Raw genomic sequence first — 26806 nt, 5'->3', positions numbered from 1 at the left:
CACTCACCTCCCACAAAAGAATGTAAAAAAAAAATGCTCTGGCTACAACGGGATAGACAATGGCATTCCCACTGAAGTAAACAATGGAGGAAAGGCACTGGGGCAAGAGGAGAGAGTGTTGAAGGCTGCCAAGTGATCAAGGAGGATGATGACAGTCAATGCATCACATTAACCACCACAGGGAATGTTATTTGTGACGAAGATTAGATCTGTTTCAGTCCTGTGGCAGGGACTAAAAACCTGATTGGAGGTTTTCAAACACAGGATTGCAGGATAGACAAGCATGGAAGTGGGAGGCAACAACACATTCAAAAGCTTTGGAAAGGAAAGCGAAGTTACAGACAGGGTGAAAGTTTGCAAGGACAGAAGTTGCATGGTCAGCAGTTTACTGGGGATGGAGTAAAGGAAGTGAGAGGTAGGCCTTAAGAGAAATGAGTGAAAGAGGTTAGTTCAGAGCTAGGACAGGGAGGAGCCCAGGGTCAGGTTTGGTGGGAAAGGGAAAGTGGAGAAGCAACATAGTGGATTCTCTCAATCTTATTGACAAAGGAATCTATGGATTCCTCACATTTGCTGTTGGAGAATAGGGAGGTAGGGGAAAGAGGTTTAAGGAGATGGTTGGTAACACTATTCTGGATTATCTTGGGGGAATAGGCAATTTTGGAAGAAAAGTGCCTGAAAGCACTTGATGATGTGGTCCAGCAAGATCTGATGATGGATGGCTAATCCAATTGTATACCAGATATACTCAGACTGCACTCCTTGGACTTTATCTTTTATTAATTTATGGGATGTGGGCATCACTGGCTTGACTAGCATTTTTTGTCCATCCTTAATTGCCCTTGAGGAGGTGGTAGTGAGCTGCCTTCTTGAACCTCTTCAGTTCCCAACCCACTGGAGTTCCAGGATTTTGACCCAGCGACAATGAAAGGATGGTGACATCCAAGTCAGGATGGTGAGTGGCATGGAGGAGAACTTCCAGGTGGTGTTGTCCCATGTATCTGCTGCCCCTGTCCTTCTAGATGGTAGTGATCGTGGGTTTAGAAGGTGTTGCCTAAGGAGCCTTGGTGAGTTTTAGCAGTGCATCTTATGGATGGTACAAAGTGCTGCCACTGTTCTTCGGTGGTGGAAGGACTGAATGTTTGTGGAAGGGGTTCCAATCAAACAGGCTGCTTTGTTCTGGATGGTGTCAAGCTTCTTGAGTGTTGTTGGAGCTGCAATCATCCAGGCAAATGGAGAGTATTCTATCACACTTCTGACTTATGCCTTGTAGATGGTGGACAGGCTTTGGGAAGTCAGGAGGTGAGTTACTCACCACAGGATTCCTAGTCTCTGACCTGCTCTTGTAGCCACAGTATTTATATGGCTAGCCCAGTGCAGTTTCTGGTCAATGGTAACCCCCAGGATGTTGATAGTGAGGGATTCAGTGATGATAGTGCCATTGAATGTCAAGGAGTGATGGTTAGATTCTCTCTTGTTGGAGATTGTCATTGCCTGACACTTGTGTGGAGCAAATGTTACTTGCCACTTGTCAGCCCAAGCCTGGACATTGTCCAGGTCTTGCTGCATTTAGACATGGACTGCTTCTGTATCTGAGGAGTCACGAATGGTGCCGAACATTGTGCAATCATCAGCAAACATCCCCACATCTGACCTTATGATGGAAGGTCATTGATTAAGCATTGATAGTTGGGCCTAGGATACTACCCTGAGGAACTCCTGCAGTAATGTCCTGGAACTGAAATGATTGACCTCCAACAATCACAACTATCTTCCTTGTACTAGGTATGATTCAAACCAGCGGAGAGTTTCCCCCGATTCCCATTGACTCCAGTTTTGCTAGGACTCCTTGATGCCACACTCGGTCAAATGCGGCCTTGATGTCAAGGGCAGTCACTCTCACCTGACCTCTCGAGTTCAGCTCTTTTGTCCATGTTTGAACCAAGGCTGTAGTGAGGTCAGGAACTGAGTGACCCTGGCGGAACTCAAATTGAGCATCTGTGAGCAGGTTATTGCTAAGCAAATGCCATTTGATAGCACTGTTGATTACCCCTTCCATCACTTTACTGATGATTGAGAGTAGACTGATGGGACAGTAACTGGCTGGGTTAGATTTTTTCTGCCTTTTGTGTACAGGCTATACCTGGTGTTATGATCCCCAGCTGAGGTTACCCCTGGACAAGCCTGATCCCAGAGTGGAACCCAGCTTGATAGATCCTAACTTTTATTTGTTTGTTTAGATGGAGAGTAGCTACTGAACAGAGTCACAGGAGTCAGCTGATGAACGTTTTACAAAAGAATAAAACATTTATTCAACAAGAAAAAATGAACTATAGTACAATACTTCTTCACCCACAACTATACCTTTACAGATATATACAGATTTGTAAGGGCAACACCAGTCACAAAACCTATCTTATACTTTAACGAACACAGTACATGACCAGTCCATGTAAATCTATGGCATCCTGTGGTCAGACACACCATACTCTGACCTCAAGTGACAGATGCCCCCTCAACCAGATGCTATGGATCTCTCCTCAACTCCCCCCAGACACCTGTCACACTGTGAGCCAACCAGTATCACTGAATTCCATCCTTCACACAAAGGTTTCCAACCTCCACTCTCCAAGATCTCACCTTGAAATCTTCTCCCAAACCAACACTTTCTCTTGGATGCCTTCCTCAAAGATTCACCCCCCAGGGTTTCAAACTCTCCTTCTGATGTTCCTCTTCCCTGGGTCACCACATGCATTCAAGCTGTCTTCCATGCACTCTCTCTCACCAATTCAGCCCTAACAGTGCACCACTGCTTCACATGCCCGTAGCAAAGAATTACAGACCTTCAGTTGTCTCGTTGAACCTTTTTGCAATCTGTTCTCACTTTAAATCTGAAGCTTGGAGCTTTTCTCTCTGCCCCTCACCCTTAACTGCACTTAACAGGACCTTTTCCCTGGTAAAAGCAAAAAACTGCGGATGCTGGAAATCCAAAACAAAAGCAAAAATACCTGGAAAAACTCAGCAGGTCTGGCAGCATCTGCGGAGAGGAACACAGTTAACGTTTTGAGTGTTCTGCTGAAGGGTCATTCGGACTCAAAACGTTAACTGTGCTCCTCTCCGCAGATGCTGCCAGACCTGCTGAGTTTTTCCAGGTATTTTGTTTTTGTTTCCTTTTCTCTGGTTCCTATCCTTCCTTTGACCACCAGGTCTTCTTTGAACTTTCCCCTCTTCCACTCCCCTGGATTTTGGAATTTTTCTTTAGCTTGAGACTGGCTTTCTGTTCCCTTTGCTCCAGTCTCTCCTGGCAGCAACTTTCAGAACCAACGGCATCCAAACAGCTTGGAACAGTTTCCAAATCAAACTGCTGTCTTTCTTCTTGTGTGTGTGTGTGTGTGGGAGGAACCTGTCTATCTGGCCCCCCTGTTGCTCGGCAACAGCATGGATTTTCTACTCTTGTGTGTTTTCCTTCTCTTATAGTTGTAAAAAACCTAATTAGAAATGCAGTCAGCCTTTTATCAATATAACTTACTTAAACTCTCTCTATTTCCTAACGCCTGGGAGGTTTTCCACTTTGCCGGGTAAATACCTATGTTGTAGCAGTACTGGAACAGCTTGGCCCTGGCAAGCTCTGGAGCACGTCTTCAGTACTATTGCCGGAATATTGTCAGGGCCATTAGCCTTTGCATTATCCAGCACGATCAGCCGTTTCTTGATATCATGTGGAGTGAATCGAATTGGCTGAAGACTGGCACCTGTGATGCTGGGGCTCCTGGAGGAGGCTGAGGTGAATCATCCACTCAGCACTTCTGGCTGAAGATTGTTGTGAATGCTTCAAGCTTATCTTTTGCACTGATGTGCTGGGCTCCTCCATCATTGAGGATGGAGATACTTGTGGAGCCTCCTCCTCCAGTGAGTTGTTTAATTGTCCACTGCCATTCACGACTGCATGTGACAGGACTGCAGAGCTTAGATCTGATCCGTTGGTTGTGGAATCGCTTAGCTCCATCATTTGCTAATTATGCTGTTTGGCGTGCAAGTACTCCTATGTTGTAGCTTCACCAGGTTGACACCTCATTTTTTTTTAGGTATACTTGGTGCTGCTCCTGGTATGCCCTCCTGCACTCTTCACTGAAACAGGGTTGATCCATTGGCTTGATGGTAATTGTAGAGTGGGGGATATGCTGGACCATGAGGTTACAGATTGTGGTTGGAATACAATTCTGCTGCTGCTGATGACCCACAGCAACTCATGGATGCCCAGTCTTGAGCTGCTAGATTTGTTCGAAATCTATCCCACTTAGTATGATGGTAGTGCCACACAACACGATGGAGGGTATCCCCAATGTGGAGGCAGGACTTCATCTCCACAATGATTGTGCGGTGGTCACTCCTACCGACACTGTCATGGACAGATGCATCTGCGGCAGGCAGGTTGGTAAGGATGAGGTCAGGAATGTTTTTCCCTCTTGTTGGTGGAGGAAGCAAAGATGGAAGCTAAAGCAAAGGTCTTGAATAGGATGAGAGAGTGCAATGATTTAAGACCATAAGACATAGGAGCACAAATTAGGCCATTTGGCCCATCGAGTCTGCTCCGCCATTCAATCATAGCTGATAAGTTTCTCAACCCCATTCTCTAGCCTTCTCCCCATAACCTTTGATCCCCTTACCAATCAAGAACCTATCTATCTCGGTCTTAAATACACTCAATGACCTGGCCTCCACAGCCTTCTGTGGCAATGAATTCCATAGATTCACCACTCTCTGGCTAAAGAAGTTTCTCCTCATCTCTGTTCTAAAAGGTCTTCCCTTTACTCTGAGGCTGTGCCCTTGGGTCCTAGTCTCTCCTACTAATGGAAACATCTTCCCAACGTCCACTCTATCCAGGCCTTTCAGTATTCTGTAAGTTTCAATCAGATCCCCCCTCATTATTCTAAACTCCATCGAGTATAGACCCAGAGTCCTCAAACGTTACTCATATGCTAAGCCTTTCATTCCTGGGATCATTCTCGTGAACCACCTCTGGACCCTCTCCAGGGCCAGAACATCCTTCCTGAGATACGGGGCCCAAAATTGCTCACAATATTCTAAATGGTCTGACCAGAGCCTTATAAAGCCTCAGCAGCACATCCCTGCTTTTATATTCTAGTCCTCTCGAAATAAATGCCAAATTCCATCCCTCAAAAAACATTGCATTTGCCTTCCTAACTACTGACTCAAACTGCAAGTTAACCTTAAGAGAATCCTGGACTAGGACTCCCAAGTCCCTTTGCACTCCAGATTTCTGAATTCTCTCCCCATTTAGAAAATAGTCTATGCCTCTATTCTTCCTACCAAAGTGCATGACCTCACACTTCCCCACGTTGTATTCCATCTGCCACTTCTTTGCCCATTCTACTAACCTGTCCAAATCCTTCTGCAGCCTCACCACCTCCTCAATACTACCTGTCCCTCCATCTATCTTTGTATCATCTGCAAACTTAGCCAGGATGCCCTCAGTTCCTTCACCTAGATCATTAATGTATAAAGTGAAAAGTTGTGGTCCCAACACTGACCCCTGCGGAACTCCACTAGTCACCGGCCGCCATCCTGAGAAGGACCCCCTTATCCCCACTCTCTGCCTCCTGCCAGGCAGCCAATCTCCTATCCATCCTAGTACCTTGCCTCTAACGCCATGGGCTCTTACCTTACTGAGCAGCCTCCTGTGCGGCACCTTGTCAAAGGCCTTCTGGAAGTCTAAGTAGATAACATCCATTGGCTCTCCTTTGTCTAACCTACTCGTTACCTCCTCAAAGAATTCTAACAGATTTGTCAGGCATGACCTCCCCTTCATGAAACCATGCTGACTTTGCCCTATTTTACCATGCACTTCCAAGTATTCTGAAATCTCATCCTTAATAATGGACTCTAAAATCTTACCAATGACCGAGGTCAGGCTAATCGGCCTGTAATTTCCTGTCTTTTGCCTCACTCCCTTCTTAAACTGGGGGGCTACATTAGCGATTTTCCAGTCCTCTGGGACCCTCCCTGACTCGAGTGATTCTTGAAAGATCACCACTAACGCCTCCACTATCTCTTCAGCTACCACCTTCAGAACTCTGGGGTGTAATCCATCTGGTCCAGGTGATTTATCCACCTTCAGACCTTTCAGTTTTCCTAGCACCTTCTCCTTGGTAATGGCCACCATACTCACCTCTGCCCCCTGACTCTCTTGTACTTTGGGGATGTTACTCGTGTCTTCCACCGTGAAGACTGACGCAAAGTACCTATTCAGTTCCTCCGTCATTTCTTTGTTCCCCACTACTACTTCTCCAGCGTCATTTTCCAGCAGCCCAATGTCCACTTTTGCCTCTCTCTTACCCTTTATATGTCTAAAAAAACTCTTTTATATTACTGGCTAGTTTACCCTCATATTTAATCTTCTCCTTAGTTGTCCTCTGTTGGTCTTTGTAGGCTTCCCAATCCCCTGGTTTCCCACTGCTCTTCGCCACATTGTATGCTTTCTCTTTAGCTTTTATGCTGTCCCTGACTTCCCTTGTCAGCCATGGTTGCCTCGTCCTCCCTTTAGTATGCTTCTTCTTCCTAGGGATGAATTTTTGCTGTGTCTCTCAAATTACTCCCAGAAACTCCTGCCATTGCTGTTCCACTGTCTTTTCTGCTAGGCTCATCTCTCAGTCAATTCTGCCAGCTCCTCCCTCATGCCTCTGTAGTTGCCTTTATTCAACTGTAATACCATTACATCTGATTCCAGCTTTTTCCTCTCAAATTGCTGGGTAAATTCTATCATATTATGGTCACTTCCTCCTAAGGGTTCCTTCACCTTAAGCTCCCCTATCAAATCTGCCTCATTACACATCACTAAATCTAGAATTGCCTGTTCCCTAGTGGGCTCCAACACAAGCTGTTCCAAAAAGCCATCTCGTAGACATTCCACAAATTCCTTTTCTTGGGATCCACTACCAACCTGATTTTCCCAGTCTACCTGCATATTGAAATCCCCCATGATCACTGCAACATTGCCTTTCTTACACACCTTTTCTATCTCCTGGTGTATCTTGTGCCCCACATCCTGACTACTGTTCGGAGGCCTGTATATAACTCCCATTATGGTTTCTCCACCTTTGCAGTTCCTCAACTCTACCCATACAGATTCTACATCATCTGACCCTACGTCATTTCTTGCTATCGATTTAATTTCATTTCTTACTAACAAAGCAACCCTACCCCTCTGCCAACCTGCCTATCTTTTCAATAGGATGTATATCCTTGGATATTTAGCTCCCAGTCCTGATCCCCTTGCAGCCATGTCTCCATGATGCCCACCACATCATACCTGCCAATTTCAATCTGCACCACAAGCTCATTTACCTTATTTTGTATACTGCGTGCATTCTGATACAACACCTTCAGTCCTGTATTTTCCGTCCCCTTTCTCATTGTCGTCCCTTTATCAGATGTGCTTGAAGTTAGATTCCTAGCCCTTTCCAAACACTCTGTCCTATTTTGTGTTCTGGGGACTTTAATAGCCTCTCCTGGGCTCTCCTTTCTTTTTAGTTTTTTCATAATTTTCCATGAAGTTGAATCCACTCCACCACACGCTAACCTGCTGCTTTGTTTCCCATTAGTCATACTTCTTGGAGTTTTACCCTTCCCTCCCCCCCACTTTCTAGTTTAAAGTCCTGTTGAGCATCCTATTTACCCTTTTCGCTAGAACATTGGTCCCAGATCAGTTCAGGTGGAGACCGTCCCAACGGTACAGATCCCTCCTGTTCCAATACTGATGCCAATGCCCCATGAAATGGAACCCCTTTTTCCCACACCACTCCTTTAGCCACGTGTTTACTTCCCTTATTCTCGTGACTGATTTTGCTCAGGATAGGGGATCAAAGATAGATGCAGTCATATGTTTTTGCCTGTTTTCTTAGAGAGACAAAGTTGATTTACACACAATTTTTGTTTATGGCAGAATTACAAAAATCTTGTTAGAACATATCATCTCCTTTGCTGTAACAACCCAATAATGATGACTCTTCTTTCCCAAAGTGACCAAATATTTTTCTCTTTAAGATGCTATCAAAAGTTTGCATTTTGCACCATTTAATTCAGCTCATCCGTGGTTGTTTTTTGAAATATGTGCAGCCTCTGACACAGATAATTTTAGTAATGAAAAGGAAAATCAACTTGCTTAGGCTCTTCAAGCGGTTTGTGGCTATAAATGTGCTAAGTAGGGGACAATCACTTCCTTTCTGAGAGATGGAAGGAGAGAAACAAAAATTGCTGTTAATCAGACCTTCTCTGCCTGGTGGAAAATTTAAAAATCAGCATGAGCAGAGGCCTGGGAACAGTTTGCATGGCATAAAAGATTAGAAGGGGTATGAAGAAAGATAGAACTCAAATTCAAAATAAAAATTATTCTGAGATGCATCCTTCTGTCTTGGACTTGGTCAGTAGACAGACTATATCTGGTATTTGCTTAACACTTGCTAATACTCCATATAAACAGGTTACAGAGTAGGCACATTGCTCCTAGGCATGATTCCAACCTATTTCTCGAGAGTCTAACACATAACTGACTGATGTTAGTAGTACATCATCATCTACGTCATACATTAGCATATTCCAACAGTTAACTCTTTATACTACACCTCAATCAAGTACACTAATAACCGACATGAAACTATATCTTTAACTATTTATATTGTATTTCTGTAACTCCCTTTTTACAACCACAGATTCTACGCAACTCCAAATCCTACTCTTCCCCTTCCCAAGTCTCAGTGCTGAGGGATTCAATCTCCCACAGTATTCTCGGCCCTTAGGGAAGACATTTTGATAACATGAGGGTTTTCTTCTGGATCTGGTGGGACATCATCATCTGCAGAATAGGACAATACTTTAGCAGCATTTCTGGGAAGCAGACTATGAGTTGCAGGATGATTGAACTGCAAGGACAATGATGGCTTTCCAACAAAAGACTGATCCAAGAGACAATACTGAAGGGAATCAACCTTTGGACCCTTTGGGATTGTATTAGAAGAATTCAGGACACTGAGGAACTTGTTTCCGCCCTCTAGGCACTCAGGGAAAGAGCTTCAGAAGAGGAATGATCTTCAACTCCAGGGAAAATTGTCACAGCTGTATGGGGTCTAGTGGATGGTGTCTCTGTGAAAGAAATGAACTCACTGCTGTATGGGAGACTGAAAGGCATTGTAGATCCGATCAATGAACTTGGACGATGAAGGAAAAAAATGACCAAATTCCTGTAAGACTGTCAGGAAGAGATGATTTCCTAATAAAGTTTCGGGAGGACTGTCCACTTTCTGTAGGCAGTGGTAAGAGAGCCACATTTCTCTCAGTACAAGGTTGTTCCACTATGGGCAATGGGAAGAATTGCTGAGAATATGGAGACAAGATAGCCTCATCTTCTGTAATGAGACAAATTTCCTGTAGATAATCAACTCGGGGACAAGATTACTGTACAGGATCCTGCAGCTTCAGAAGTGCTAAAGATTCTGCCTCAGCTTCTGTTCTGACCTCCAACTCTGGAGGGAAGAAGACTTTCAGCTGGGACTGAAGTATGGGAGGCAATTGACTTTCACCCTTGGAAGGTACCAGCGCTTTAGCAGTGTGATCCTCTATGGAATCTGACCTGGACTCAGGCGAGGCATTCTCTGTGGAAGATTCTTCAAGGACAACAGGAGACAAAGAAGGCAATGCATCATGAGATTCAGTGGAACTCAGATCTGAATGTTGCTCAGCCACTAAAACACAGCTGACTCCTTTAAAAAGACAACAGAGACATCATTTGGTGCGTCCATCAACTGGGAAGACAAATCATCCTCTAGACTCAACTTCCAGATCACTCAGTACTGCAAGGAATTCTTCTTCACCACTTTCTAGGGTGAGCCAATTCAGGTCCAGCAGATCTTCACATCTGCTGCAGTGCCTTCTGTATGTCACCTCTGGCCTTATTTCATGAAGGACTGAGAGGTTCATAACTTCAACCTCTGCCTGGGGTCTAGTGGATGGTGTCTCTGTAAAAGAAAGGAACTCACTGCTGATTGTATAAACTTCCTCAGCTTCTGAAGGCTGAATTTCCTCTGCTTCTCAATAAAAGATTGAAGATTGTTGCATGAAAGACAGTGAGTCGCTCAAATGATGATGATCATCTGGTTTTTCTAAGATTCACAGAAGTATGCCATTATCGCCACTCAGTAAGGATGTGCGTTGATTGTGAAGAACATAGGGAGAATCAACAATCTGTCACCCCTTGTAGCTAAGAGGAGCAATAATCCTGCCTTTGATTGGAAGCTCTATGCTGCCTGGACCTTGTATTTCGATGTCTGATGGATAAAGGGTCATTGGCTGAAGCCAGTCAAGGTCATCTGCTACTATGTTAACAGCAGCAGCAGTATCAATTTTGAAAGCAGTATCAAAGCCTTGAACTTGAACTGTAATTGACCAATAGTCTGGGTTAAGGCTAAGACTATCTATCCATCTCAATTACTAGGGGACATAGATTTAAGGTGAGAGGAGAAAACTATAGAGGAGATGTGTGGGGCAAGTTTTTTACACAGAGGGTAGTGAGCGTCTGGAATTCGCTGCCAGAGGTGGTGGTGGAAGCAGGTACGATAGTGGTGTTTAAGAGGCAGCTTGACAAATACATGAATAGGATGGGAATAGAGGGATACGGGCCCCGGAAGTGCAAAATGTTTTAGTTGACGGGCAATATGATCAGCGCAGGCTTGAAGGGCCAAAGTGCCTATTCCTGTGCTGCAGTTTTCTTTGTTGTTTGTACTTCCCCTAGGAACTCTGTAATTTTGTCTCTTTCTTGTCTTTCCATTTCTTGGATGGAATGTATTTCATGAATACTTTCTGGTCTTTGACTTTGATTAAAATTGTTGGATTTGCAGAGACACTTGAAATGTCCAGTTTTGCAACCCTGCTGGGCACTCCTGGCATCTAGGCTGGGTTTTCATGCCACAGTTCAAGCATCTCAAAATGGCTGCCAGCATGGATTTTCCCGCTGTTTTGCCTGCTTTGGCAAGCTTTCTTGTAGGTGGGGCCATTGCCTGTGAGCTTACCCAATCTACGGAGTCAGTTGAAGCTTCGGAATCACGCCGAATTATAGCCCAATTAAATGCTCTAAGTTTGGCCTGCCTCACATACTGGACCACTTAATCCAAAGTAAGATCATCTTTGCTCTGCAGAAAGTCAGAGAGTTTTTCATCCTGGACATACATGACTATGCGGATCACAGATTAGCTTGTCCTTCAGCACCCCATATGCACAGGAACTGACCTATATCGCACTAGGCGATATAAGTCGGTTAGAAATAACTCAATCAATTCTCCAGGTCATTGCAACCACTGGTTAAAGCATGCTCGTTCAATTACCAAGTTTTTCTTCAGGCTAAAATAAGTGTCAAAGGCTTTAAGAATGGACACAAAGTCTGCAGTGGACTCCTGCATCCCTTGTTTGAGGAGAACGTCATCTCTACTGAAACCACTGCATAAGGAAAGGAACTAACTTGAAGCTTTTGCTCCTTTTTGTGAAGGCCTGATGCTGCTCAGTACCAGAGAAAATGAAGTTTCCATAACTCCCACTGCTGGCCTCTCTGAGGGCTCTCAAGGCAGTCAAATGGACGGGGCAGGTGCTCACCAGGTGCAGTCATCATTATTTCTCTCCAGTGTGCCTCCTTCTTCCCTTGATTTTTTACAGCCTGATTTCAAAAGGTTTCTTCACTCTGTGGTTCCTTCAATAACACCAATGTGCTTTTTTACATTAATATCTCCACTGCTGCCACTATGTTCTGAGATGTGTCCTTCTACCTTGGACTCTAGACGTGGGATTTGGTCAGTAGACAGACTGTAGACATACTCTGGTATCCGCTTAACACTTGTTTATTAGTACTCCATCTAAACAGGTTACAGACATTTTTGTTCCTAGGCATGATTCCAACCTCTCTCTCAAGGCAGTGTAACACATGACTGACTGATTTCAGTAGTACATCACCTACATCATACATTAGCACATCCCATCTGTTAACCCTTTATACTACAAAATTGCAAAACCCACTTTTGTTAAATTGCTATTCAGATTAATGCAGTCTTTTAGATTATTGATCAGTGGAGTTATTTTCAGTTGCAGCTTACCAAATATAATCCGAGGAGATTTTCTTTTCAGTAGCCCTCCACCAGAAGCTCCAGTAGCTTTCTGTAGTTTCGAAATCAAGAAAAAAACCTTGTTAGGTTTAAGTCAATTTCCATAAAGAGGTTTGTAATTGTTTTCCTTTTCAGTACTTAACATTAAAGCTACATCAAAAGGCAGCTAAAGCCAAACATGGTCAGTTTAAGTATTCAATAAGGTTCCAATATTTGTTAAGTATCATTCTAGACTGCAGCACATTCACGCACTAATGTGCATCATACTTGCATATGAAACAGTAACAACAGATAAGGAGCATAAGAATCAGATACAAGGGAATCAGGCTGATAATAAGGATTTTTCAAGAACATAAGAAAACAGCATAATAGCACAAGCAGTTGATTCTTAAGTGTTCAAAATGACTTCAGGAACATTTCTGTTAAGAGGCTTAGCCCTGTGTTACGAGCCGGAAGCTCGAGTTCGCTGGGTTTTGCAGATAAAGGGCATAGTGGTGTAGTTGTTGTGTTATTGGACTAATAATCCAGTGGTCTGAACTAATAACTCTGCAGAACACGAGTACAAATCCTACTAGGGCAGTTTGAGAATTTGAATTCAGTTTTAACTATCTGGAATAAAAAGCTGGTATTAGTGAAAGTGACCATGAAGCTAATGGATCGCCGGAAAAACCCAACTGATTCATTAATTTCTTTTAGCAAAACATATCTGCTGTCCTTACCCATTCTGGCCTATCTGACTCCAGTCCAATATCAATGTGATTGACTCTTACCTGCCCTCTGAAATGGCCTATAGCAAGTTACTCAGCTGTGGATCAAGAGGAAGGAAGCGCCACTTACTCAGGGCAACTAGAAATAGTCTTGTCAGAAAGTATTCTAGACTTGAATGGGTCCATATATCAGAAAGCAAGAGAATGTACTATTAGAGGTAAATAATGCTGTCATCACTATTAAAAGTTCACACATGATCTGCTTATAGAATCACAGTCTTTTACAACACAGGAGGAGGCTGTTCATCCCATCACACAAGTGATGGTTCCTTGAAAGAGTCCTAATTCTCCTACTCTTTCCAATTTTTCTTATTCAAATAACCATCTTTCCCTTTTAAATGTTGTTAATAATTATGTTTCCACCATTATTTCTTGTAGGGCATACAACATGCTTATAACTTCTCATGTCCACTTTTATAATGGGATTCTCTTATGTCAACTTGTCACTTGGTAATTGTCCAATTTTTCCACTAGATGACTTTGAGACAAAATTCAGGAAAGTTCTCTCAAGGTCCTAGCCAACACCATCAAAATCGCATTTATTTGTTTATTTTATTGTTACTCATAGGACCTTACTATTGTAAAAATTGATTGTCATTTCAACTGATGACTACAATTGATTTTAACTCCTGATGTGTAATGTCACGAGAGATTGACTCGAATATATAGTAAATGCTAGGTATTAAGTGTAAAATTGAACTTCTGCTGAGAAGCTGAATTCACTGCAACAGTGAGGTTTGATTCCATGCCTCCAGTGGGAAGCCATGTTCGTAAGTTGCATCAGTTAGTGACAAGACTTTATCCCACCCAGATTCTCTGACCTGCATTCCCTGAAACCATAATTGTGAGCACAGGGTTATGCCTTTCATCTCCAGAACTAAATTTAATGAGCAAACAGAAAAAAGAAAGTTAATTCTCTTTCTTTCTGATCTGTAACAACTCTGTCCCACAGTCATTTTTCCCCTTCAGCTTCTCTTCTCAATTCTCCATATCTTTGCATCATCTGCCATAAGTAACTCTCATAAGGGCTCTCATTTCTCAATTTACAAGAGTGTCATTTTCAGAGTCCTCACCTGCTGTTCCTCCCACCACTAGAAAAGCCTCCTAAATCTAGTTAATATATGTCATTACCACATCTGTTAAGCAAGCCTCACTTGTGCTCTATAATGATATATCATTATCTAATCATATTATGTGAGGTCAATGAATGTTCTTTCTCCACTAGAAAATGAATGCTCTTGTCATAAATTTGGTACTCAAAACTCTAAGGATAAGCTTCACTGCACACTAAACTAACAATGACAAATTTCAATGGTATTCAGGCTGCCCTGAGGTCTAATGGTAAAGGCAACATCCTCTTTAGAGCTAAATGTAACAGAATAAGAGGTCCTAGTTATCAGTTCCAGCCTGAGCTGCATTAGCTGACCTTAACATCTTTTGACAAAAGGGAAGAATTATTATCTGGTGCATTTCTGGCAAGCGTATACAGGGAGAACTCTGGACAAGAAGAGGACCAGACTTGGCTGTGAACCTTGCTACTGTTGAATAGCTGCCAATGAACTGTGTCTCGGTTCCTGCAATAAGAATTGTTACTTGCATGAGATACCAGAGGTCAGCCAGCAGTATGAAACTATATCCCAGCAAGCAATCAATGGCTTCAGGACAAGAAGGAAGAAAAATGAGAAAAAAAGAAAACTGAAAAGATAAATAAATAATTTCTAATAATACTGTTGAAATATAACTGTAGCCTAAACAAGTTATTCAAAGTTCAAAGGTTAATACTGTACAGCCTAAAATGGCTCAAAAATGAGAACACTGAAACTTCCAGGAACTGATCAAGGTCACAGCTGGTACCTTACAACATTACAATGTGTGGTAAATAAGGTTGAGCTGCAAGTGCAAGTAGCAACGTGGAATATGGTGTGGTGAGAGCAGAGAGCTGGCTCAAAAAAGACCAAATTGGGTACTAAATATTCCTGGATACAAAGTATTCAGGAAAGATAGAGATAGAAAGAAAGAAGGGCTGGTGGCTGTAATGACTAAAGAGAATATTATTGCACTGCAGGGAGAAGATGTCCTGGAGGGGGTCAAAGACTTAGTCAATATGGTATGAGTTAAGAACTGGATCCAGAAGTCCTGTCCCCATTTCTAGCAGATCCCATTTTCACCAGTAGGAGAAAGAGGGTGGGTGTGAAGTGTCAAATCTGAATTATGAATTGGCTGGGCCATTTAAACTCAGTGCACAGGACAAGCAGATCTGATTTTCCACAAAGGAATAGCCTCAGCCCACAGTGTGTGTTCCACGACTTTATGGGGGAGGTGTAAATGCTCGTGAAGAGTGGATAAGGTATGTGGAACTTTTATGCTGTCGAGTTATTTTAATCGCCTGCCCTTTACATTTTGAAAAAAATGTCTCCCTGTGTCTGAGTGTGAAAAAATCTATTTCTAGCAGTTTCAATAGGTGTTGGTTGACATAACCCTAAGTGCTAACATTATAGCATTATTACTGCTTGACTGCTTCCACAACCTGTCATTACCACAGTGGGAGGCTGTAACCTGACAATTTGACTGATGGTTCCAAGAGGTTATTAAACAATTAGCTCTCTTCGATGTGGTGTTATTAATACAAATGGTTGTTTCTTTAAGGCATTAAGTACTTGAGGAGATTTAAATCTATTGAATGCATTTTCATGAATAAGAGGTTTTTTTCGTATAGTGAAGACTGTAAAAGATGCCTGGAACTTTATTTTATTTCATGAGGTTTGATTCCATGAGGTCTGCCCATGGTGGATGTTGGGTGAGTTGGCATGAAGAGTGTCAGGGCAAATGTTGCTTTTCGGGCATGGGTTGGCATGAGTTGGCACTGTTAGCCGAAGGGGGAAAAGGTGCCATGGTGATGAGTGGCAGGTCATGAGCTGGCACTAAGTTGGAATAGGGACTATAAGGGGCCATGAGGATGAATGGGGGATGATGAGTTCACATGGAGGGTATGGGGGGCGGGTGGGGGCATGGGTGGGCATAGTTGACATGGAAGGGGCATTGGTAGGAGAGAGGGGTGAGTGGTGAGGGCTAGAGGGCCTAACATTTAGTAACACAACTAGGATGAAGTCCCAGAGAACCAAGGCAGCCCTTTTAACCACCCAGCCTTGGCACTCTGCAGCCCCTTTCCATCTGGAGGCTGCAAGCCCAACACGAACCCACACCTGCACCCCACCCCAAGAGAATTACGCCACTTGGGGCACCTCTCCCCTCCCACCAAGGTGAATGCGCCGAGCCAGGAAATTTCCCGACTGGAAAGACCAACCTCTAAGATGAAAAGCCATTGTATTGAATTAATAATGCTCATTCTTGCTCTTATGTGTGTTACAGTAAAAGGTTTTTTTAAACTGTGAAATCTTGTTCTGTGGTCTTTTCAGTTAATAATTGGGAATTCAAATCTCTTTTTAAAGGTTATTCGTCTTCACAGAGATTGTAACAATATCAATTCATCTAGATGAGTTTCCAGTTTGTAATTTCTGTTGGCTAATAATCCCCTCATAGATTCCTGGTACCCATCACTGGAAGTGTACTTTGCCACTTGACATCTCAGTACTGTGCCGTTTTCTCAAACCTCCTCAGTTGTTTCTCCATTTTTTCATCTCAGCTTTTGCTGGTCCCTATCCATTAATAAGTCATTATTTTCCTACTGTGGACTTCAGTCTCCCTAATTAGTTTACCCAATCTCCCTGTGTTAATCTCTGTCTTTCATACATTGTGTTCCAACAGGCAATGCTTTTTTTTTTCCTTCCTAGTATTATTCTTCACTTTCCCCAATATTTTCTAGTTCTTTTTTCCAAGTTTCTCCTCTCTGCCACTCTCTAGTACTAAGTTATCAAGTCTTTGATATACTTTGTCTTATTTTTTCATGCCGCTCTGCTTCTACCCTTGTCTTCAAAATTTGGTCTTCAATCTTTCTTGTGCTTTGCCATACCTTTAAGTATCCGGCTAACAACCCTACCCCTTCAGGCATCTTCAAGTTCTGGAAACACCTCATACACTCTTAATGCTATCATCCTAGCTGAGTGCATCTGTTTCACGCACTACCCAGTTCTACTTAGCAGCCTATTCTTCATTTTATCAAAAACTATTTCAAAATCAGGAAACACAATATCCACAAGACATCCATCATGCACTAACTTCATGATCTCTTCAAAAAAATCCAACCAAGTTCGCGGGTCAGGACTTCCCTTCCCTGAAGTCATGTTGGGATTCCCTAACTTCTGGTTTCTAGATGATTATATAATGCATCCTTAATTAGGAGCTTTAAACCAAATATCAACAGATCAATTTTTTGAAACGCGCATAGAGTGAAATCTTACTTGTTAAAATGGTGCCTATACTGAATTTGAAAATATGTTAAGAATTAAGTTGAAGAAAATAATTTAATTTACTTAAATATTAAGATTTGTTTAAAAAGGAAAAATAAAGTTTGCTCTCTATATGGATGAACTATTTCGTTTAAAGCAGAGAAATTTTAAAATTATGGGGTCAGCTAAAATGACACAATACAGCATGGCCTACATGTAAAACATTCAACCTAATCTAAGAGACAACGTCATTGTTTTGTGAAGTTTGGATTACCAAAGATCCTAGAACAGCCAGTTCCTAGCATGCAAATCAAATACAATTACATTCACCATCACTAGCTCTGTCACAGCACTAACTTTTCAATGTAATTTTCACATAAGCATCTTAGTTTTAATCAAAGTTTTTTAAAGATAATTATGAAATGTGTCCATGACCAGTGATTTTTAAACCAACATTAAGTGTCAAAAATAAACTTTCTTGGCTGGTGCAGGTACCACTCTTACCTCCTTTATGGTTCGTTTCAGATGCATGTAGACACATTGCCCAGTTTTGCGATAATGTCTCTCTACATGTTCCCTTCCAAACCCAAGAAAAGTACTCATACACACATAAAGACCACCTTCAGATTCCTGCAATTTAAACAAAAGACACAATTAGTTTAATGTTAAGGCCAACAGAAAATAAATTAGAAAGTTTAAGTTTGGACCAGCAAGGCAAATAACTTCAGTATCATATACAAGCTAAATTTTAAGTTACAATTCAACTAAAATAGCGCTTTGCAAAACTGTTGTAAAAATTGCATTAAACCACAGGTTTTTTCAGTTTCCTAGCTGGTAAAAAACATATATTCCCCCATAACCATCATTAATACCTTTTTGTGAGCATATGAACCAATGTCATTTAATGAGCTGATGAGAGAAGCTTTAATATGCAAAGTCAGTATTGCAAGGTTGAGTTAACCCAGCACATATTTCTAAAACCCTCCTCCTGTGATCCCCAGCATCACAGATGCCAATCTTCAGCCAATTTGATTCATCCAATGTGATAGCAAGAAACTGCTGAAGGCACTGGATACAGCTAAGGCCAAGGGCCCTGACAACTTTCAGGCAGCAATACTGAAGACTTTTGTTCAAGAACTAGCAGCGCCCCTAGCCAAGCAGTTTCAGTATGGCTACAACACTGGCGTCTACCCAACAGTGTGGAAAATTGCCCAGAAAGTCATGTTCACAAAAAGGACAAATCCAACCCGGTCATCAGTCTACCCTCAATCACCACCAAAGTGATGGAAGGTGTCATCAACAGTACTATCAAGAAGCACTTACACAGCAATAACCTGCTCAGAGATAAAAACAAAAAACTGCAGATGCTGGAAATCCAAAACAAAAACAGAATTACCTGGAAAAACTCAGCAGGTCTGGCAGCACTGGCGGAGAAGAAAAGAGTTGATGTTTTGAGTCCTCATGATCCTTCAACAGAACTGAGTAATATTAGGAGAGGGGTGAAATATAAGCTGGTTTAAGGTGGGGGGGGTGGGGGGGGAGAGAAGTTGGGGTGGGGGGGTGGTTGTAGGGACAAGCAAGCAGTGATAGAAGCAGATAATCAAAAGATGTCACAGACAAAGGAACAAAGAGGTGTTGAAGGTGGTGATATTATCTAAACGAATGTGCTAATTAAGGGTGGATGGCAGGACACTCAAGGTACAGCTCTAGTGGAGGTGGGGTGGAAAGACTAACAGGGCATTAAAGGTATAGATTTAAAAATAATGGAAATAGGTGGGAAAAGAAAAATCTATATAAATTATTGGAAAAAACAAAAGGAGGGGGAAGAAACGGAAAGGGGGTGGGGATGGAGGAGGGAGTTCAAGATCTAAAGTTGTTGAATTCAATATTCAGTCCGGAAGGCTGTAAAGTGCCCAGTCGGAAGATGAGGTGCTGTTCCTCCAGTTTGTGTTGGGCTTCACTGGAACAATGCAGCAAGCCAAGGACGGACATGTGGGCAAGAGAGCAGGGTGGAGTGTTAAAATGGCAAGCGACAGGGAAGTTTGGGTCTTTCTTGCGGAAAGACCGCAGGTGTTCTGCAAAGCGGTCGCCCAGTTTACGTTTGGTCTCTCCAATGTAGAGGAGACCGCATTGGGAGCAACAAATGCAGTAGGCTAAGTTAGGGGAAATGCAAGTGAAATGCTGCTTCACTTGAAAGGAGTGTTTGGGCCCTTGGACGGTGAGGAGAGAGGAAGTGAAGGGGCAGGTGTTGCATCTTTTGCGTGGGCATGGGGAGGTGCCATAGGTGGGGGTTGAGGAGTAGGGTGTGATGGAGGAGTGGACCAGGGTGTCCCGGAGGGAACGATCCCTACGGAATGCCACCGGGGGGGGGGTGAAGGGAAGATGTGTTTGGTGGTGGCATCATGCTGGAGTTGACGGAAATGGCGGAGGATGATCCTTTGAATGCGGAGGCTGGTGGGGCGATAAGTGAGGACAAAGGGGGACCCTATCATGTTTCTGGGAGGGAGGAGAAGGCATGAGGGTGGATGCACGGGAGATGGGCCGGACACGGTTGAGGGCCCTGTCAACGACCGTGGGTGGAAAACCTCGGTTAAGGAAGAAGGAGGACATGTCAGAGGAACTGTTTTTGAAGGTAGCATCATCAATAACCTGCTCAGGTTGTGTTCTGCCAAAGCCACTTGGCTTCTGATCTCATTACAGCCTTGGTTCAAACAGGGAAAAAAGAGCTGAACTCAACAGGTAAGGTAAGAGTGACTGTCCTTGACATCAAGACAGCATTTGACCTAGTGTGGCATCATGAAGCCCTAGCAAAACTGGAGTAAATGGGAATCGGGGGAAAAAACTCTCCACTAGTTGGAATCATACCTGGCTCAAAGGAGGATGGTTGCAGTTGTGGGAAGCCAATCCTACTAGTCCCAGGATATCACTGCAGGAGTTCCTCAGAGTAGTGTCCTAGGCCCAACCATCTTCAGCTGCTTCATCAATGACTTTCCCTCCATCAGAAGGTCAGAAGTAGGGAGGTTAGCTGATAACTGTACATTGCTCAGTAACATTTGCAACTTCTCAGATACTGAAGCTGTCTGTGGCCAAATGCAGCAAGACCTGGACAACATTCAAGCTTGAACTGATATGCGCAAGTAACATTCAACACACAAGTGCCAGGCAATGATATTCGATGGCATTACCATCACTGAATCCCCCACTATTAACATCCTGGGAATTACCATTGACCAGGAACTGAACTGGACCAGCCATATAAATACTCTTGCCAGAAGAGCAGGTCAGAGGCTGGGAATTCTGTAGTGAGTAACTCATCTCCTGTCTCCCAAGGTTTGTCCAGCAACTACAAGGCACCTCAGGAGTGTGATGGAATACTCTCCGCTTGTTTGAATGAGTGCAACCCCAACAGCACTCAAGAAGTGACATCAAACAGGATAAAGCAGCCGGCTTGATTGACATCCCATCCACCAATTAAACATTCACTCCCTCCAGCATCAATGCATAGTGGTGGCAGTGTGTACAACATACAAGGTGCACTTCAGGAACTCGCCAAGCCTTCTTCAACAGCACCTTCTAAACCCTTGAACTCTACTACCTAGGAGGACAGAGGCAGCAAATGCATGGGAACATCACTGCTGGCGAGTTCTCCTCCAAGCCACAGACCATCCTAACTTGGAACTATATCACTGTTCCTTCACTGTCGCTGGATCAAAATTCTGGAACTCCTTTCCTAACATGACCATGGGTGTATCAACACCAGATGGACTGCAGCGGTTCAAGAAGGTAGCACAGCACCACCTTCTCAAGGGCAATTAGTGACGGGTAACAAATTTTGGCCTCGCCAGTGATGGCCACATCCCAATAAAAAGAATAAAAACAAATATAGCTCTATTAAAGAACTGATAATGGGGCTAATGTTTTTGCAGACTGTTGATATTTAAAACATTAATTTTAAATATGTTCCTAGTTAGTATCTTCAGAAAACACTTTCACTATTGTTGCACAGTAACTTAGGTTCTTTAAATGGACACAAGTCAAAAAGTAGTAAATATGTAGGATCTTATATTGTAGGTGAAATGCTAAAGAATTCCTACATATCATTGGGTCACCCTCCAGAAATGCCTTAATCGCATGCACATTCAGTGTTGCAAAACGTTTTCTGTGTTTCTCTTTATGTGAATCACCTGATTAAATCTTTCATTATTTATATAAAATCTATCCGTAGCTATATAAAACTGGTACATCTAATGCAGGCTTCCTTTTTGTCACGTTTCAGAAATCACAAGCTGCATAATTCAGATTACATGTGACATTTCACTTCTTAAAAAGTAGAAAAAAATGAACACAGTTACTTGGCATGTAGAGAAAAAGCTTCCTGTAACAAATAATATCAGAGTCACAAACTCCTAATTAGTGGTGAGTAGAGGGATAAATTTGAACCATCCCTGTAATCTCCTGCAGTCTCACAACCCTCTGAGATATCTGCCCTCCTCTAATTCTGACTTCTTGAGCATCTGCATTTTTATTTGTTTCATCATTGGTGGCTGTGCCTTCAGCTGCTGAAGCCACAGGCTCTAGAATTCTCTCCCTAAACTTCTCCGCCTCTCTTTTCCTACTTTAAAATGCTCCTTAAAACCCACCTCCTTGGTCAAGAATTTGGTTATCAGCCCTAATATCTCCTTAGTGGCTTGGTGTCAAATTTGCCTTTATTAACACCACTGTGAAGCGCCTTGGGGTTTTTTATTAAGTTAAAAGGTGCTATATAAATATAAGCTGTTGTTGTCCCCATAAACATAGCAGATATCTTACCCTACATACTTAATCACTCTTTTCATAAATTTACATAGTGGTCACTTGATGTCATTAGGCTTTGCAGTCTTCAGGAGATTCATTTCCATTTTGCAGCACAATCATAACACTATATTATTTCTCCTTAGAAAATGTATAATTCAACTGAGAGCAATGTCAGGAAAGATATATGTTTAGCATATGAAGCCACCACACTTTTTTCCCAAATTTTATTGTACTTCAAAGCATGTAAAAGATTTTATGGCATTTGTACTATTTAATATCAATTCTTACTTTTGGTTTGATTCTGAAAATTTCTATTTTCGAGTCTATTTGTTCAGTGTTTGTAGTGTGTTTGGCTCAATGCAATCACCTTCGTAGCCAATTAGAAATAGTTTCCAAATCATATTTGATACTATCGTCCAAACCTTACTTCTTGGTGCCACACAGTTGTGCCAAATTTTTCCACTACAAGTTCTTACATCCCCATTTATAACAAAAGTGTGTAAACTTGTCACTCTTGTAATTAAGTAGGTTCAATTAATTTTGCGCTAATAAAAACATTTCTTGAGAATATGTCATCTCTGCTGTAAAGCTTTTCGAAGGTTTAACAAAAAAAAACACTATGGAATTCTTTAAGACTTCCCACTGTAAAGCCACAGGAATGTTTTTTAAATTCATGTGATTTGCCCTCAGTTCTTTGCTACAACAAACATAATTACAAGTTCAATATTTTTTTCTCTAGTGATTGGAATTATGAATTATACAAAGAGGATCAGTGGGTTTGTAATGGACATCCTGCCAAGCTCCCTGCACTCCTCAAATTCTGGCATCTGATTTCCATCACCCAACTACAGGTGACCATGCCTTCTGTTGCCTAGACCCCAAGATCTAGAATTCCCTCCACAAGCTTCTTTGTCTCTTTATCTCTCTTTCTTTAAAAGGCTCTTTAAAACCTAATTCCATGGCTACGCTTTTGGTTATTTATTCCAACATCTCCTTACTTGGCTCAGCATCAAATTTTGTTTGATAACACTTCTGTTCAGCAATTTAAGACAATTTACTATGTCAAAGGCACCATATTTATGTAAGTCGATGTTGCTGATGGTCCATATGAAACTCCTCCCACTTGAGGTCATCCAAGTTTATTGACGTATCCTTCATGTAATTGTCTAGCTTCCTTTCACTGTTTGTCTAAACTACTCTTTACAGTAGCAAATTTCACATGCTAACCACTCTCGAATAAAGAAGTTTCTTCTGAATACTTACTGGATTATTAGTTACTATCTTTTTTATAAGCCCTAGTTTTGGACTCCCTCACAGGTAGAAACATCCTTCCTATGTACGCAAATAGTGAAAGAAGATTACCGTGCTGTTTGAAAAATGTGCCCATCCCACTAGAAACAGCAAAGAAAATGTTCAATCAGTGTTACCAGATAAATCATTACAGGTTCTGGATTGGATTTTACACAGAGATGTGAATACTTTCCATACACTTTACAGCCACTTGATGGAGTGCAACACACGTTCTATATTTTCACTGTGATCACATTACGCCTCAAATAAAACACAAGATCTAACAACTAAAAATACCACATACAAAGTTATTTTTATTTCAAAATAAATAATTGTTAATTAATTCAATCATTTTTCTTTCTTGTAAATTAATTGGTATACGCAAAATCTTCAGAGCAAAAAAAAGAGATACGACACCCGAGCCCCGAACTCTCTGTATATAAATAACTTGTCTCAGGCACTGTTGATGAACGCCAAACAGCTGAGTCACCTTTTACCACATTTTAACTCTTCTATCAAAATTCAATAAAGTACTATTTACTTCCATGCCAGACTTTCGAATTTACACAAGTTTAAAAGTTCTGAAACTTATTTTCCTTCACCTTTGCTTTTTATTCCCTTTCTTTCCTGAAGCAATTTTAACATCTTTAAACATTCCCTCACTTTTCATTTGCCCTTCAGATCCCGTTTAACTTGGAAGATTACTCGTCGAAATATAACTGACAGGTTAGAATACGAGTTGCCTTCCTCCTCATTTCGGTTTAACTTGTCGGGTTCACACCCCCGCTGATATAATGTCATGCCCCAGGTTTTCCTTGCTGTTATATTCTAGCCCCCATGGATCGCTGCGTTGGTGGCCCCGCGGTGACTCCTTGCAGTCTCTCTCGCGCTCCACTGCTTTGTCTAACAGCGTTTCGGGAAGCAAAGCGGTCCAGAGCCTGATCCTATCAGCAAGTTCCCAAAGCCAGCTGAGCATCGCAAGTTCGTGCAGTCATTCACGTGTCAACAGAAAACTTCCAGTCTTTAAACAAGAAATCCTCCATCCCCCCTCCCCCTTCCCCCCCAAAAAAAGGAGAGCCGCCTACTTACTGGGGAGTCAAAGGAGAAGGCGCATTCGCTCTTGTAAACCCTGTCCCCTGATCTAGGGACTCGAATGGTTGGCATGTAGGGGACCAGCAGCTCTCCGATGTCTGCAGCCATGTTGACATTCCTAACCCAGAATGCTGTTCAGGGCAGACATTGATTGTGAAGTGAGCTGGAGCTGGGCGACCAGAGACTGCAGGACGGCAGACTATTTTTAAACCAGTGCAACCTCGCAGCCCTCCCTCCAGCCATCGGACCTGCTGACGCTTCTGCTTGATAAAACGCGACACTGGGGGAGAGATTAGTGAGATCAGAGGCTCGACAATAAAAGCCTAAATACTGACAATGTCAGTGTTTCAACAAATCTGTTCTGCCCCCCACCCCCCTCCCCATATGTTGCTCCTGAATTAATCATCCGGGAGATATGGGCTAAACAAAGGTGCCAATATTGCAAGTGTTCATACTGAGATTTACTTCCTTAAGAAATGAGATCCAGGAGATTATTGCTAGAAGGCAGCACAGCTGAACTAATACAAAAAGTAAAATACTGCAGATGCTGGAAATCTGAAATAAAAAGAGAAAATGCTGGAACTTTTCAGGAGGTAAGGCAGCATCTATGGAGAGAAATAAAGATAAACTTCTACATTCTGCACTGAGAAGCTACTGGCTCCATGACCCACCCATACAGGCTCCACGTGGATCAGGAGAATACAATGAAGGCACTATTTTAGGAAGGTGGATTTTGGGACGATAAGGAAACAGTTAATGGAATACATTGAGAGGGATGAATGATGAAGAAGTGGCGCGGTGCAAAAACATAAAGTAAATCTACACACTGGATAAGAAGCACGATAGTAATGTGAGCAAACAGAAGAGGTATTACAAAGGCCATTGGCAGTCCTCAAATCTAAGCCTTCTGGTTCAGTGGTAAACAGAGAAAAATATAAGGATAGCATGAATACTTCAAAACACTGATTAGATAGGGAAAATTGAGAATTAGTTTCCCGGAGAACATAAAAAAACAAGAACTTTATGTAAGTACATCTGGATAAGTGGTGTAAATGCTTTTAATATCTTTAAAAGGTGCCAGTGTAAATATGGTATCAAGCAACCAGGAAATGGGAGATAGCTTGAACTATTTCTTTGCATTGTTCACAGAATAGTTTTGCAAAAAGGCAATTAAGCTTTGCATTTCCCATGAATATGGTAGGATCATTCTGGCACACCTTCCAATATCTAATTTAAGCATTCCATGGACAGTAGCCTGAGAGCAAGTTTATCTGTTTGGTCTCCTGTCAAGGGAATTGTGCATGGCATAGGGAGAGCTAAAAGCAAAATGTCATCTGTTTGATAGGTCACATAGAAAAGGTTGGTATTACATATTTGTAGATCTTTTGATGGAAAGGCATGGTGTTACCAACCAACAGAAAAGAAAATGGTGATTCTAAATATAACCAAATGTGGCTATTCCAAAATCTTGCATTTTTAATTCTATCATGGGATTTGAGCATCACCAGCTGGGCCAGCATTTATTGCCCATCTCTAATGGCCCTTGATGAGGTGGTGGTGAGCTGTCTTCTTGAACTGCTGTAGTCCATGTGGTGTAGTTACACCCACAGTGCTGTTAGGGAGGGAGTTCCAGGATTTTGACCCAGCGACAGTGAAGGAACAGCGATATATTTCCAAGTCAGGATAGTGTGTGACTTGGAGGGGAACTAGCAGGTTGTGGCTTTTCCATGAGCCTGGTGCCCTTGCTCTCCCAGTCAGTAGAGGTCGCAAATTTGGAGGGTGCTGTCAAAGGAGCCGTGGCAACGAGCTGCAGTGCATTTGTGGATGGTACATATTGCTGTCACTGTGCGCCTGTCATGGAGGAGTGAATGTTAATGTGTTGGATGGGGTGTTAATCAAGCAGACCATTTTGGCCTGGTATCAAGCTTCTCGAGTGTTGTTAGAGCTGCACTCAAGCAAGTGGGGAGTATTCCACCACACACCTGACTTGTGCTTTGTAGATGAGGGATAGGCTTTAGGGGAGTCAGGAGGTGAGTTACTTTCTACAGGATTCCCAGCCTCTGACCTGCTCTTGTAGCCACAGTTTTAACATGGCTAATTGAGTTGTTTCCAATCAATGATAATCTCCAGGATGTTAATGATGGGGGATGGTAATGTAGCTGAATATCAAGGGAAGATTGTTGAATTTTCTCTCATTGCCTGGCACTTGCATGGCGCGAACATTACTTGCCACTTATCGGCCCAAGCCTCAATGTTCACTAGGTCTTGCTGCATCTGTGAATACACAACTTTATTATCTGTAGAGTTGCGAATGATACTGAGCACTGTGCAATCATAAGCAAATATCCCCACTTCTGAC

The 26806-nt window shown here is 42.4% G+C and overlaps 1 protein-coding gene across 2 annotated transcripts in view; it reads right to left on the bottom strand.

Annotated features, from left to right (window-relative positions):
- The window catches only part of usp13 (ubiquitin specific peptidase 13), a 105904-nt gene extending 81187 nt beyond the window's left edge, over positions 1–24717 (bottom strand). For both annotated transcript variants that reach the window (XM_078563856.1, XM_078563857.1), the window contains exons 1-3: positions 24445–24717; positions 17776–17901; positions 12150–12210 (exon numbers count right to left, since the gene is read on the bottom strand). In XM_078563856.1, the coding sequence (XP_078419982.1) occupies positions 12150–12210; positions 17776–17901; positions 24445–24555 (298 nt within the window). In that variant the 5' untranslated portion in view covers positions 24556–24717. The remainder of the gene's footprint in view (positions 1–12149; positions 12211–17775; positions 17902–24444) is intronic.
- Between the last annotated feature and the right edge of the window lie 2089 nt (positions 24718–26806).

This window comes from Cetorhinus maximus, chromosome 19, assembly GCF_964194155.1.
Source record: "Cetorhinus maximus chromosome 19, sCetMax3.hap1.1, whole genome shotgun sequence".
NCBI classification, from domain to species: domain Eukaryota; kingdom Metazoa; phylum Chordata; class Chondrichthyes; order Lamniformes; family Cetorhinidae; genus Cetorhinus; species Cetorhinus maximus.
Note: the sequence above shows the minus strand (reverse complement) of the source record. Positions and strands in the feature narration are given on the sequence as shown.